The 17,366-nt window shown below is 33.8% G+C and overlaps 1 protein-coding gene across 1 annotated transcript in view; it reads right to left on the bottom strand.

The window, feature by feature from the left end:
• The window catches only part of LOC149806236 (protein flightless-1 homolog), a 154,924-nt gene that overhangs the window by 119,377 nt on the left and 18,181 nt on the right, over positions 1 to 17,366 (bottom strand). The window contains exons 5-7 of the mRNA XM_089951183.1: positions 16,132 to 16,208; positions 14,813 to 14,897; positions 9,578 to 9,681 (exon numbers count right to left, since the gene is read on the bottom strand). Of these exons, the coding sequence (XP_089807309.1) occupies positions 9,578 to 9,681; positions 14,813 to 14,897; positions 16,132 to 16,208 (266 nt within the window). The remainder of the gene's footprint in view (positions 1 to 9,577; positions 9,682 to 14,812; positions 14,898 to 16,131; positions 16,209 to 17,366) is intronic.

The following is a 17,366-nucleotide window of genomic DNA, read 5'->3' as shown; positions in this document are numbered from 1 at the left end:
GTTCAAAAATAAGGCAGCTTTTATCATTAGAGTAGAGAGTCAAAGCAATTAGTTAACTGGATGGTGTGAAAAGTAGTTGTGTTATTACAGCAGAAACTGAAATCACCATTTGTGCCAGTGTGACAGGTATAGTTTTATATCACCATCTTTTTGCCTGTGAAATAAAGCTATCTCTAAAGAAAAAAGTTTGTCATTAAGAAGCAATACAAGTTACATCCCTAGGGCCATTCAATATTCAAAACGTGTGTAAAAGGAAATTTCAGTTCATGAGTCACATGAGCATTTTTTTTATTTCTGTTCATCATAGGATTCTCACAATGGTCTTTTGATTTTGATGAGTTCAGCAACGGACTAATTTAGATCTTGTTTTTACATTGCAAACAAAGTTTGGTATGAAGTTTTAAGTCAGTGATGATTTCATTTATAAGATGGATTGAAGTGATACAGTAATTATGTGTAAGCAGGACACAGTAATCATGTGTAAGAATGACATAGCAATCATGTGTAAGCAGGACACAGTAATCATGTGTAAGCAGGACACAGTAATCATGTGTAAGAATGACATAGCAATCATGTGTAAGCAGGACACAGTAATCATGTGTAAGCAGGACACAGTAATCATGTGTAAGAATGACATAGCAATCATGTGTAGGCAGGACACAGTAATCATGTGTAGGCAGGACACAGTAACCATGTGGTGAACATAAATTTGAAAGAACAACATATATTCATAATTATGATTTTGTTGTACAGTATAAAAACAATTCTAATAACAATAATCCTAATAATAATAATAATAATAAAAATAATATTCGGTGCAAACTATTTGTTCAAACCAATTTTAAAATGTGAACCTGTGTGCAATGGCCAGTTTTGCCTTTTCCCATGAGTGGCAGATAGTGAGAGGTTTGACTGTATATTATAATATAATATAATATAATATAATATAATATAATATAATATAATATAATATAATATAATTAAAGCTGTACTGATTAATCGGCCATACTCATAATATGGCCGATTATTAGAACAATCGGTATAATCGATATCAGGAGAAATAATCGGTGCCAATGTAAACAAATTTCCAAAACATAAATTTAATCATAACATTCATCTGACAAGTCTTGAATTTTAAATCAGAATTAAATAGTGGATATTAAGGAATAAATATTTGATTTGGGGGTTAATTGAAAGACAATATATTCTTAAAAGTAAATACTTTTTAACACACTTGCTGTAAACTACTGCTGATTGTCTGCACACAACAAATTATCAATACCATGAATGCACTCATCCCAGTCACAGCAGCCAACCAGCCAATGAGACCTTGTGTGTGTTGAACTTCCAGCATACACATCAGTAGATAGCTAGGCATATTAGATAGCTAGCAAAAATTTCCAACTACTACAAAACCAAGACTCACTATAGTTAATCTGCTATTTAGCCAGTCCTGCAATGCTGCTAATCAATGAATAGCGGTCGCATGCTGAAGCAGCTTAACACTGACATACAAATATTATGCAGCATTGATACTGGCATGCCAGTGACATTACCTCTGGATACCCAGCATTGATACTGGCATGCCAGTGACATTACCTCTGGATACCCAGCATTGATACTGGCATGCCAGTGACATTACCTCTGGATACCCAGCATTGATACTGGCATGCCAGTGGCATTACCTCTGGATACCCAGCATTGATACTGGCATGCCAGTGACATTACCTCTGGATACCCAGCGTTGATACTGGCATGCCAGCGACATTACCTCTGGATACCCAGCATAGATACTGGCATGCCAGCGACATTACCTCTGGATACCCAGCTGCTGAGCTGCTTCAGCACGCAACTGAAAATGCTCCAAATGTTGCTGGCTAGAGAGTGTGAAGTGAGTCAAGGTATTCAGACAATGAGCCGTGATATGTTGACATCATTGAACACGAGCTTTGCTGATGTTGCCAGCAACAAGAAGCTTGTCTTGGCCACCATCTTGGATCCACAATTCAAACATCACCTATTCAGCGAAGAATTACTTGTGACCAGATCCAAAGAATGGTGCAGAGCAGAATGCATCACAGTTGCATCAGCTGACAAGCAGGAGGAACCCCCAACAAAAAAAAAAAAGAAAACCTGAACTGAAACAAACGCCACTGGACCATCAATGTCACATCTCTGGGTTTTGTTTTATGTGGCCTGTAACGAACCTGTCCGTACCATCAACGAAACAACCGACATGGATGACGGTGGTGACGCGATGATTGAATTGTATCTGGCTAGCCCTCTGTTGCCACGAGAAGACATATACGGCAGGTGAACACTCACAGGTTTCAGTTCCCCTACTTTGCCAAATTAGCTAGATGCTATTTGTCTACACCAGCTTCAAGCGTTCCGAGCGAGCTGCTCTTTAGTGGTGCTGGCCAGATTTTTTGGGTTTGCTGTGGATTGTTACTTTGCGAGAAGGGAGAAATGTTACTGTTGCTTAAATACAAAGTACCTCAACTAGGCTTTCAGTATTAGCTGCAGCCAGCGAACAGTGATGTCTAACTTTAGTCTTAAAGCATGCGTATTATTAATTTTAATTATCATTGGGCTATCATTATTAATATTTTTTAGTCATTTATTGAAATCTAGTAATGGCAACCTGCGTTGTTGAACATAAGTTAAAATACTTGTTTAATACAGTTTCATTCATTTTTATCTTGAACTGGCAAACCATGACTTTTATCAGTGTTAGTTTTAAAAAATTTCAAGTTTTATGTTTGTGTGATTGTTATTTTCTATAAATAGCAATGTACTTCTTATCCGGTTTCTGTTTGTTTTTGTATAGAGGTTCAAATTCACTTGCCGCATAAACAAACTTGTTATAACTCCCAAGGCAAAATACCTGCTTGCATTACACTAATAGGTTTATGTTTCTGAACCAGCCATTGTTATAAAACAAACAATAATGAAATAACCAGTCTCATAATTGGTATAGGCAATTATAATAATCGGCTATATGGGGTATTGGCATAATCGACAAAAAGTCATATCGGTACAGCTTTAAATATAATATAATATAATAATAAACTAGTATTTCCGACTCAAATCCATAGGCAAAAACATGCAATCTCACAAAAGTTATGAAAAAGAAAATATTCAATGAATTTTTGATCCAACAATTAATTATTGATAATTAACGGCTACAAGCAAAGTGAAAAACTTCTTTCAATATTGTGTTATTACCACAACAATCTTATTTCTAAATGAATACACTGTCTTTCTAAGTAAAAGGCAAAGACTTAATACTGTCATTCACAAGTAACACTAAGGTACCTATCGTAACCCATTAAAAATATAAAACTATTGTTATAACAATCATTAAATTTTGCCATTGTAAAATGTGAACAAATCTGTCTGATGCAGAGCACAGTATGACAACATCTGAAAAGCAATGTTTCTACATCTGTGGAACATGTTTTAAAAGACATAAGAAGCATATTTAATTGTAAACAAGAATATTTAATTGTAAACAAGAATATTGTTTTTGTTTACCAAAAATGGCTAATAACAAATGCTCACTTACAAACAGCAGCTTTTTCTGCAAGGTCTAACTACAGGAATGGACACATTTTTCAGATTTTAAGACTTAAAAGACATATATCCAGCCGTCCTTTACAAAAACAAAAATTAATGCCCAAATAAAAAAAATGTTCATAATAATAGTAATGTTCTGCGAATCTACTATTCATCTGTATTTGACCTTCAAAATCCCTCCAGATCATTCAATTTCGATGATATTTTATTACGTTTCAAAATATCAGCGAAAACCCCATGTTGGTTCTAGCAATCCCAGAAGTGGCAAAGATTGATGAAGGCAGATACCAATCACATTCCATTAAAACAACATCAGATATCAATCACATTACATAAAAACAATGTCAGATACCAATCACATTACATAAAAACAATGTCAGATACCAATCACATTACATAAAAACAATGTCAGATACCAATCACATTACATAAAAACAATGTCAGATACCAATCACATTACATAAAAACAATGTCAGATAACAATTACATTACATAAAAACAATGTCAGATACCAATCACATTCCATTAAAACAACGTCAGATATCAATCACATTACATAAAAACAATGTCAGATACCAATCACATTACATAAAAACAATGTCAGATACCAATCACATTACATAAAAACAATGTCAGATATTCAATAACATTACATAAAAACAGCGTCAGATACCAATCACATTCCATAAAAACAATGTCAGATATCAATTACATTCCAAGCAAACAACGTCAGATATCAATTACATTCCATGAAAACAATGTCAGACACCAATTACATTCCATGAAAACAATATCAGATACCAATTACATTCCATGCAAACAATGTCAGATAATAATTACGATAAATGAAAACAAAGTCAGATACCAATTACATTCCATGACAATGTCAGATACCAATTATATTCCAGGAAAACAGTCAGATACCAATTACATTCCATGAAAACACAGTCAGGAACCAATTACATTCCATGAAAACAATGTCAGATATCAATTAAATTCCATGAAAACAATGTGAGACACGAATTACATTCCATGAAAACAATGTCAGACACCAATTACATTCCATGAAAGGGGCCCCGAGTGGCCGAGTGGTCTAAAGCGCTCTTCGTTACGGATCACTGCCATCTCACCTCTGTCTGCGGCGGTTCGAGTCTAAGATTCAGCCAATGTGGGCATGTGAGAAAGCTTGCCAGTAGCTTCTCGTGGGTCGGTGGTTCTTTCCGGGGTTTTCCGGGTTCTTCCTCCACCATTAATACTGGCCGCCATGTATAGCCTATCGTGCTGAAAAATGGCGTTAAACCCCACAACAACAACAACAACAACATTCCATGAAAACAACATCAGATAATAATTACATTCCATGAAAACAACATCAGATAATAATTACATTCCATGAAAACAACATTAGATACCAATTACATTCCATGCAAACGATGTCAGATAATAATTACGATAAATGAAAACAAAGTCAGATACCAATTACATTCCAAGAAAACTATGTCAGATACCAATTACATTCCATGAAAACAATGTCAGATATCAATTAAATTCCATGAAAACAATGTGAGACACAAATTACATTCCATGAAAACAATGTCAGACATGAATTACATTTCATGAAAACAATGTCAGATATCAATTACATTCCATGAAAACATAGTCAGGAACCAATTACATTCCATGAAAACATCAGATAATAATTACATTCCATGAAAACAACATCAGATAATCATTACATTCCATGAAAACAACATCAGATACCAATAACATTCCAAGAAAACAATGTCAAATACCAATTACAATCTATGAAAACAACGTCAGACACCAATTACAATCCATGAAAACAATGTCAGGTGCCAATTATGTTCTATGAAAACAATATCAGGTACCAATTACATTTCATGAAAACACCATCAGATACCAATTACATTTCATGAAAACGTCAGTTACATTCCATGAAAACAATGTCAGACACCAATTACATTCCATGAAAACAATATCAGATACCAATAACATTTCATGAAAACATTATCAGATACCAATAACATTCCTTGTTTACAACGTCAGATACCAATTACATTCCATGAAAACAATATCAAATACCAATAACATTTCATGAAAACATTATCAGATACCAATAACATTCCTTGTTTACAACGTCAGACACCAATTACATTCCATGATAACAATGTCAGATACCAATTACATTCCATGAAAACAATATCAGATACCAATAACATTTCATGAAAACATTATCAGATACCAATAACATTCCTTGTTTACAACGTCAGATACCAATTACATTCCATGAAAACAATGTCTGATACCAATAACATTTCATGAAAACAATATCAGATACCAATAACATTTCATGAAAACATTATCAGATACCAATAACATTCCTTGTTTACAACGTCAGACACCAATTACATTCCATGAAAACAATATCAAATACCAATAACATTTCATGAAAACATTATCAGATACCAATAACATTCCTTGTTTACAACGTCAGACACCAATTACATTCCATGAAAACAATATCAAATACCAATAACATTTCATGAAAACATTATCAGATACCAATAACATTCCTTGTTTACAACGTCAGACACCAATTACATTCCATGAAAACAATATCAAATACCAATAACATTTCATGAAAACATTATCAGATACCAATAACATTCCTTGTTTACAATGTCAGATACCAATTACATTCCATGAAAACAATGTCTGATACCAATAACATTTCATGAAAACAATATCAGATACCAATAACATTTCATGAAAACATTATCAGATACCAATAACATTCCTTGTTTACAACGTCAGACACCAATTACATTCCATGAAAACAATATCAAATACCAATAACATTTCATGAAAACATTATCAGATACCAATAACATTCCTTGTTTACAACGTCAGACACCAATTACATTCCATGAAAACAATATCAAATACCAATAACATTTCATGAAAACATTATCAGATACCAATAACATTCCTTGTTTACAACGTCAGACACCAATTACATTCCATGATAACAATGTCAAATACCAATAACATTTCATGAAAACATTATCAGATACCAATAACATTCCTTGTTTACAACGTCAGACACCAATTACATTCCATGAAAACAATATCAAATACCAATAACATTTCATGAAAACATTATCAGATACCAATAACATTCCTTGTTTACAACGTCAGACACCAATTATATTCCATGATAACAATGTCAAATACCAATAACATTTCATGAAAACATTATCAGATACCAATAACATTCCTTGTTTACAACGTCAGATACCAATTACATTCCATGATAACAATGTCAGATACCAATTACATTCCATGAAAACAATATCAGATACCAATTACATTCCATGAAAACAATATCAGATACCAATAACATTTCATGAAAACAATATCAGATACCAATAACATTCCTTGTTTACAACGTCAGACACCAATTACATTCCATGAAAACAATATCAGATACCAATAACATTTCATGAAAACATTATCAGATACCAATAACATTCCTTGTTTACAACGTCAGATACCAATTACATTCCATGAAAACAATGTCTAATACCAATAACATTTCATGAAAACAATGTATTTGATTAAAAATTGTTTATTGCTAATCATCATAATTTATAATCTGCCCTTACAGTTATCTTTCCAACCAAATTTATCTTTTTCTTCTTCTATATCACTGACGAAATTAACCATACACCACTCCACACACCTGTCTATGAACTGACCAATCATATTTCAGCAGTGATTAAAGATAAAATCTAATTAACTGCACACACCTTATACACATAGCTTACTTATTTATGTAGAACATCAGAATCACAAAAAATAAGTTCCAAAGATCTGAATTTTTATGAAATTACAGGTTACACTTAATGTCGTCAGTGCTACCATCTAGAGTCACAAAGGGGCATAACTGCGATAAAATTTGCTATGGAGTGATAAGTTTAATCAAGTCTTCTCTGTGTGCTATAAACAAAGTGACAGAATGTCCAATTATTTTATGTAATCACACATGGAAATAAATCAGCTTTATACTGCATTATATGCAATTATTGCATAAAAAGTCAACACATGAGCCTAGACGATCAGTTTCAACAGCTCACAGCATACAAATTTACATTGAAGACTGGTGTGTCTATTTACCTTTTAGATTGGTAAGTGTGTCTATTTACCTTGTAGATTTGTAAGCGTGTCTATTACCTTGAAGATTGTTAAGTCAGACCTGCCAACCCTAATAAAATAGTCTCAGTAAGGCAGCAGATTTTTTTCTGAGTTTGAGCAGTTTTCAGCAAGGTCCAACAAAACATCATGTACTGATATTGTCAAGTTGGAAAATGTGTATTTAAAAAGTTCGGTATTCGTAACCGATTCATTGACAGTAATAATTATGTTCATCTGAAAAGTTTGTAAAGCACACATACACCTTATTTACCTCTAGCACAGCTGCACAAACTTCAGTTCCAAACCTATGCAGCTCAATAGCTGGTTGCCATCTCTCAAATGGATGTAATTCTTGCTTGTTATTTCTTCAGTACACATGATGGCAATCGTAATCGTAACTCCCAACATGTGTCCAATAAACATAGTTGTGTCCCTTCCTGCTTTTATTCAGAACTATATGAATATTTCTTTTTATTCTTCTGTACTGATTATTAAAACTCTCTTAAGAGGCTTATTGTTTTTAACATGTAGCTGAATGCTATTTAAAAAATTCTATAATCAACAATTTGATCAAGTAGATGCTTTGCCTGGAAAAATATGTGCAGTTTAAAGTATCTGAGATACAACTATAAAGTTAGTCTGGTTCTCTAAACAATTCCACTTAAGATAATGTGAAACCTGAATCCAAATCAAATATGCATGAGCCAATTATCTGGAATTTATTGCAAAAATCATATTTCTGTAGTTTTTCCTTGTATTCCATAAGTTCGTATTTTAAGAGTAATTTCTGTAAGTCTTAAGGCAAAACTGTAAGGGTTGGCAGGTCTGACAAGCATGTCTATTCACCTTTCAGAATGGTAAGTGTGTCTATTTACCTTGCAGATTGGTAAGTGTGTTTATTTCCCTTGCAGATTTATAAGTGTGTCTATTTACCTTGCAGATTGGTGTGTCTATTTACTTTGTAGATTGGTAAGTGTATCTATTTACCTCGCAGACTGGTAAGTGTATCTATTTACCTTGTAGACTGGTAAGTGTCTATTTACTTTGTAGATTGATAAGTGTGTCTATTTGCCTTGTAGAATGGTAAGTGTATCTATACCTTGCTGATTTGTAAGTGTGTCTATTTACCTTGCAGATTGGTAAGTGTGTCTATTTACCTTGCAGATTGGCGCATCTATTTACTTTGTAGATTGGTAAGTAGTTCTATTTACCTTGTAGAATGATAAGTAGTTCTATTTACCTTGTAGAATGATAAGTGTGTTTTTATTTACCTTGCAGATTTGTAAGTGTGTCTATTTACCTTGCAGATTGGTAAGTGTATCTATTTACCTTGCTGATTTGTGTGTCTATTTGCCTTGCAGATTGGTAAGTGTGTCTATTTACCTTGTAGATTTGTGTGTCTATTTACCTTGCAGATTGATAAGTGTCTATTTACCTTGTAGATTGATAAGTGTGTCTATTTACCTTTTAGATTGGTAAGCATGTCTATTTACCTTGTAGATTGGTAAGTGTGCCTATTTACTTTGTAGATTGGTAAGTGTGTCTATTTACCTTGCAGATTTGTAAGTGTGTCTATTTACCTTGCAGATGATTGATAAGTGTGTCTATTTACCTTGTACATTGGTAAATGAGTCTATCTACCTTTAGATTGGTAAGTGTGTCTATTTACCTTGAGATTGGTAAGTGCATCCATCTACGTTTTAGATTGGCAAGTGTGTCTATTTACCTTGTAGATTTGTAATTGAGTCAATTTACCTTGTAGATTGTAGGTGCGTCTATTTACCTTGTAGATTGGTAAGCGAGTCCAAACCAGATGGAAAGTTGGCCAGTGTTCTCTGAGTGTTTCTCATATGTAGTGTTTGGAGGGAAACCAGAGCAGGCAGTTGTCTGGAATGAAGACAATATGGAGCTGATAGCATATAAAATGTCTCATCAAAACTGGTGAATTTTTTTAAAACTTGTACTTTGAGGTATTATAACTGAAGAGAATTTCAAATAGCTCAGAAAATATACCAAGCAGGGGTGAAGCGATATCCCTGTGCTACACCTACCAATCCAATTCTTGATACACAGCCTATAATAGCATACAGGATTGATTGTATCTTGATGGTCCATCTTTACAAGGTCTGTCAGTGGGAGGTGGTGCCCTTCCATGTGTGTTGACATATTGGTTTTATTTCCAGTATGTAGATTACAGACAGACAGACTTAGCATCGATTTATATACCATTCTCATCCACTGAAAGATAACAAAAATACTTTCAAAGGACTATATGTTAGTTGTCAGTGATTTTAATTCAGCCGTTAATGTCATTTGAGATTGCCTCATTTGATTTGATGCATGGCTGATCTTGGCAACTGTACCCTTTTTTTGCACTGCATGACTGCTTTAAAAGCATCTGATTTGATGCATGGCTGATCTTGGCAACTGTACAATTTTTTGCACTGCATGATTGCTTTAAAAGCATCTGATTTGATGCAGGGCTGATCTTGGCAACTGTACCCTTTGTTTGCACTGCATGATTGCTTTAAAAGCATCTTATGATCAATTTCATGTCTTCACTTTAAATATGGAAACAGAAGAAATAGTGCAATTTCCTCATGCAAAAAAAATCTCATCTAGAACAAGCCTGGGCGTGGGAGTGGGGACAAACAAAATCTACCTCCTGATGCAAAACAACTACCACACCCACTGGAACTGAAGGAATTCTACTGACAACACCTTTCCATTGAAAAAATAACAAAAGGTGACAAACTTGTGTGGTTTGAAATCTGCCCCCTCACCGATTCTGTTCTAATTGTGTTCATCCCATCAGCACATTCAGTCACAGATTAAATATATCAGCATTCACAATTTGCTTCCCAGTAAAGATCATCATCAGCATTCACAATTTGCTTCCCAGTAAAGATCATCATCAGCATTCACAATTTGCTTCCCAGTAAAGATCATCATCAGCATTAAGTTTTTCTGGCACATACTTCTGTGTTGTGCAGGAGATTTGAAGTTCTGTTGGTGGTTGTTATTTGCCTTGGAATGGCACAAAGAATAACCACAATCAGAATTCATTGCAACAAATTTCACTACATGACACACCAGAAGCATCACCATCAACATATGAATCCACAGAATAACTTTGCATAAAAGAGGTTATTAAATAATGAGTGAATTACTTCATTATATGTGTGGGACTCATTTACAATATCTCCTTTATCCTGAACATGTAGTTGGGATAACATAATTAGCATGGAACTGGAGATGTGCAGTGGGGGGATATGACAAACCATGTCACCTTGTGTTATTTTGTAGATGGCATGTGGATGTTGTCAAAAGTTAGGGTTTCTTTTACTGACAAAAATTAGTGCCTGTTCCTGTGACATCTGTCTCAGATGAGTTCTCAGCATAAAAACAAAAAGGTAAACAACTAATAATTATCCATGACTGCTGATTATTAATGTAACTTGTATAGGGTAATTATCATTTTGCCTCGATTCTCCACCTCTTGTATTGACACATGTATAGGTATGGCAAAAGTATTGATGCATCGATAAATCAATGAACCATATTACCCCTAGTACCAAGGTGTAATATAGATATCCTCTCCCATGATTAAAGTATTGTTTCCTAAGCCTATGTTATAAATGGTGATTAACTTGGTGCAAATATTTAAATGAGGTATCAAATAATAAAATAAGAAATCAAGAAATAAAGGTCCACCAATTATACTGGCCATCATGTATAGCCTATCTTGCGCTGAAAAATGCTGTTAAAGCGTACAACAACAACAACAACAACAAGAAATAAAAAATCACCATTTATCATCAAGCTGAAAGATTTCTGATCATTTGATTTTTTAAAAATCTTTGATGTTTAATATTTGAATCAAGAAGTTCACATTTGAAACAGCTTTGAAAAACTGTCATTGTACAATTTAGATGTCAAACAACCAGTTTATTGTCTGCCTAGTACATGTTAGATGTAATCTCATTTTGAAAAACATAATAACAATTTCTTATCTCAACTAAAAACTTACATGAACTGTTTGTTGACTCTATGTAAATTCTTATTTGAAGTATTGATTAAGGAAAAAGATAAGAGAAATTGTCAACATACATAATCATGCAGAAAAACCTTTGATCTTTTTGAAATGGTAATTGCTGTTTTAATTGAGTATACTCTCACTCATCAAGCCTTCCTACCGTATCATCTTTATCAGCAAGACTGATGGATATGATTTTGTTTTCATTAAAATATCTACTGTTGTTTATTGACTCAACGATGACCTCTACAGCACAGAATGCTTCAACAATATCATTCATGAGTGCTTTTTATTATGTTGGTCACAATAACAAAGTAATTTGCACATTTTAAAATGAGATATGAACCCATCTGTTGTTTTTTTTTAAAATGATATCTCAATATATGCCAAAAAATCAATGAAAAAATCTAGAACAACAATAGCAGTAATCCATGACAGATGCACAAGTAATCTAGAGCAACAATAACAGTAATCCATGACAGAAGCACAAGTAATCTAGAACAACAATAACAGTAATCCATGACAGATGCACAAGTAATCTGCAGCCACTGATTATCTAAATAAACCATTCAAAGGACTGCTGCAGAGAAAATATCCAGCATGCATGAAGGAACAGGATTCAAAAAGTGTAAAAAAAAAATGACAGTCCTTTCAAAGCAGCAGATGACTAACTGGATTCCTGAAGTCACTATAGATTTAAAATAAAAATGGAAACAATCATCAACAGCATCAAGGTTACCAGGATTTCAACTGCAATTACTGGCAGAATGAACCCAACAGCTGTGGGAAACTCTTACCCCAATCTAGCCCTGAATAGAATTATATGTGTAGTAAATATCCCTGATAAAGTTCTTGTTTTCAGTCCTTAGCAATATGGACTTTTGTGCCATTTACTAATGTTATCTATATTTAATTTAATTGTTTGTTGTTAGATTTTTTTAAAAATTATCCCATTACATGTTATTGTAATGTAATACTGCATACTGGACTTGATATTTTTTCTTCAAAATTAAGTTCACTTCTGTTTGACTTGATTTATATTATTTATATTTATTTCATTGATGTAAATACCTAATAATAGAAACATTGTATCTAGTTGCGGACCTTAAAATCAGTGACAATTTTGATAAACAACTTTTTAATATTTTTTAAAATTCTTTCTCAGAGTAAGAATCATTTAATTGAGTTAAGGTCATACCTGGATTACACAACGTGAGGCATGTGTTAATTCGTAAACAAACTTCTATTTTTTCCCCCAGAAAGATGAACTCTTGACCCTATCTGGGCATCTGTTTTGCATTTTAGTTAGTGTTATAACTGATGTTATGATAAAAATTATATCAGTCATGCCTTAACACTTGAGAAGTCAAGTTGATTTATGTTGTGTTCAGTTTGGGGCTGAAATTTTTCTTCTTTCAATTAATGAATTTCGAGTAATCGTTTTCCCTGGAAATATTAAAGTGCGCTGATAATTCTTGGACAAAAATATTTATCAAAATTTATACGGAATGCAAAAACTGGAATAATATTTTCTGTGATTCAACAAGAGATTGTTGACACATCATTACAATGCTGACTACTGCATACGTCATTACCTTCCATCTTGGATTTTCACCGAGATTTGAACTGGGATTCACTTAAAAATTTTTGTTGATTGGACTTGTGGTTTTAATTCTTGGATTACAATTTGGATTTAATTTGCAAATACCGTAAGTGCTTGTTTCTCATTTTTTTTACTTTGTAGTCTAGGGAAATAAATTATTTGTTAAATTTTACAAAGCTTGTTGTCTTCACCCTTTTCTGTTACTTATTTTAACAGCATAGACTCGTAATACTAAGCATTAAAAAGTAATGACTGAAAGGATGTGGAAGCTACCCTCCCATCTGCTTGGGTCATCTAGTCCCTGACCATTTTTGTTATTGTAAGTCATCAGAAGAACTGATGTGGTTGATAATAATCTGCATTAGATGAATAATGTATCAACCACATCAATTCCCTCTGATGACTTACAATAGTCACAAAGCAGTCAGGGACAGAGGGTGACTAGATCCCCCTAGCAGAGGGGAGGGTAGCATCCATATCTTTTCAGTCATCACTTTCTAACAACTACTATTTTAATGGAAGTGAAGGCAACCCTCTGCAGGATATCACTCTGACAGATCCCAAAACAACAGAGCCTGGTGAATCTCTATGGAGGTGTATCAGCAGTTCTATCCAACTCCTCCACAAATAAATGTCTGTAGGAAGTGTCTGCACAACCTTTGTCATCTGGTAATTCTCATTAGTGACTACAAACACATAATGAATCTCCATATTAGTGAAAAGGCACAACAAAATGGTATTGATGTGTCTTGTGGGACAAAGTTATTTTAATAAAGAAAGAAAACCACATCTTAGACTGAAAAATAGTTAAAAACATACACGGAATACACTTCCCCTATGTCAAAAACTACTTCAATTTGCTCCATGTGGAAAACATTACTTGATACAGGATTTGTATGAGGTCTCTAAAAGAATATGCTTCCTAGTAACAATAAAAGTATGGTTGTATTTTGGCTCCAACTATATATCCAAGAGGACAGCACTCAGTTCTAATATCCATCTGCGTGGGCTCATAACATTGGCTTTTTATAGCTAAATGCTGGATTTACAAGATAATGGTCATTACCCTTATGTATTATGATCATATATGTTGAAAAAACAAGTTTTCCTAAGCAAATGTAGATTTCAAACAAAGGTAGACTGACACGAATTATGTGTAGATCTCAAACAATAGCAGGCTGACATGAATTATGTGTAGATCTCAAACAATAGTGGGCTGACATGAATTATGTGTAGATCTCAAACAATAGTGGGTTGACATGAATTATGTGTAGATCTCAAACAACAGTGGGCTGACATGAATTATGTGTAGATCTCAAACAATAGTGGGCTGACATGAATTATGTGTAGATCTCAAACAACAGTGGGCTTTGTGTTACCTAAGTTGGGCATGTATCAGAGGGTTGTTGTTCAGGATCAGAGTCTGCAGACTTGTCAGGCGTCTCATCTGTGGAGGCAGGGTCTCTGAAAGGCAAAAATAGTGGGATGCATGCAAAGGAATATTGTTTATCTGTATGTAATATGTGAATACTGGAATCAAAGCTATGTGGAGCAATGATATATGTCAACAATACAGACAAGTTAGTGAATAGTTTTACTTAAGACATAGTACATTAGTCATCCATTTAAATATTGTCAAACCTGATATTATAGATTTATGTTTTCTTTCCATTGGCCTCTTTTTTTATATAAAAAGATATTAATAGTACAGTTATCAAGTCAACAGTGTTTAATTAATCCTAGCTAAGGTGTTGCCACAGATCCAAGTAGGTGTTTTATTATGCCTACCTAAGTTGTTACCACTCAGATCTGTGCCTAGCTAAGTTACTGCCACACAAATCTATGCCTACCTAAGTTGTCATCACTCAGATCTATGCCAACCTAAGTTACTGCCACACAAATCTATGCCTACCTAAGTTGTCATCACTCAGATCTATGCCAACCTAAGTTACTGCCACACAAATCTATGCCTACCTAAGTTGTCATCACTCAGATCTATGCCAACCTAAGTTACTGCCACACAAATCAATGCCTGCCTAAGTTGTTGCCAATCAGATCTATGCCCACCTAAGTTGTTGTGACTCAGATCCAGGTGTGTTTTATTAAGCCCATCTAAGCAGCTGTCACTCAGATACAAGTAGGTGTGTTTTGTTATGCCCACCTAACTTGTTGCCACAGATCGAAGTAGGTGTGTTTTACTATGCCCACCTAAGCTGCTGCCACTCAGATTCAAATAGGTGTGTTTTAATATGCCCACATCAGCTGTTGCCACTCAAATCACCGTACGTGGATTTGATTATGCCCACTTTTTATATTGCCATTCAAATCCAAGTAGGGTGTTTTATTCTGCATACCTATGCTGCTGCACTCAGATCCAAGTAGATGTGTTTTACTATGCCTACCTATGTTGTTGCCACTCACACCTATACCTACCTAAAGTTGTTGGCACTCAGATCAATGCCTACCTAAGTTGTTGCCACTCAGATCTATGTGTACCCAAGTTGTTGCCACTTAAATCCAAGTAGGTGTGTTTTACTATGCCAAGTAAGTTGTTGCCACTCAGATCTATGCCTACATAAGTTGCTGCCACACAAATGTATGCCACCTAAGTTGTTGCCACTCAGATATATGCCTACCTAAGTTGCTGCCACACAAATCCATGCATCCCTACGTTGTTGCCACTCAGATCTATGCCTACCTAAGTTGTTGCCACTCAAATCCAAGTAGGTGAGTTCCAGAAGATTGATGAACAGCTGATTGGGAATCATCTCAATGCTGAAATGACAACGAACATTTGCACAACATTTTACATGAAACAACAACAAAATGATGTGTACAATATTTTACATAAAATGGCAACAAAATGACATTTGTCAAACATTTTACATGCAATGACAAAAAACTGAAAACACTTTACATGAAACAGCATACTTATACTTATTGTACATTTTACATGAAATAGCAACATATTGACATTTGTTGTACATTTTACATGAAATAACAACATACTGACATTTGTTGTACATTTTACATGAAATAACAACATACTGACATTTGTTGTACATTTTACATGAAATAACAACATACTGACATTTGTTGTACATTTTACATGAAATAGCAACATACTGACATTTGTTGTACATTTTACATGAAATAGCAACATACTGACATTTGTTGTACATTTTACATGAAATAGCAACATACTGACATTTGTTGTACATTTTACATGAAATAGCAACATACTGACATTTGTTGTACATTTTACATGAAATAACAACATACTGACATTTGTTGTACATTTTACATGAAATAACAACATACTGACATTTGTTGTACATTTTACATGAAGAAGCAACATACTGACATTTGTTGTACATTTTACATGAAATAGCAACATACTGACATTTGTTGTACATTTTACATGAAATAACAACATACTGACATTTGTTGTACATTTTACATGAAACAGCAACATACTGACATTTGTTGTACATTTTACATGAAATAGAAACAAACTGACATTTGTTGTACATTTTACATGAAATAGCAACATACTGACATTTGTTGTACATTTTACATGAAATAACAATATATTGACATTTGTTGTACATTTTACATGAAATAGAAACAAACTGACATTTGTTGTACATTTTACATGAAATAACAACATACTGACATTTGTTGTACATTTTACATGAAATAGCAACATACTGACATTTGTTGTACATTTTACATGAAATAACAACATACTGACATTTGTTGTATATTTTACATGAAATAACAACATACTGACATTTGTTGTACATTTTACAAGCTATTAGTGATGAACTGATACAATATTTCAATCATAAAAAAAAAATAATCTGAGAATAAAACCAATTACTGCTTCCTGCTCTCATATGACTGACAATTTATCACTGTAACTCATACATT

The sequence above is a fragment of the Sinohyriopsis cumingii genome, chromosome 2 (genome assembly GCF_028554795.1).
Source record: "Sinohyriopsis cumingii isolate HCF-2022 chromosome 2, ASM2855479v2, whole genome shotgun sequence".
NCBI lineage: Eukaryota > Metazoa > Mollusca > Bivalvia > Unionida > Unionidae > Sinohyriopsis > Sinohyriopsis cumingii.
This window is presented reverse-complemented; position numbering and strand designations above follow the sequence as displayed.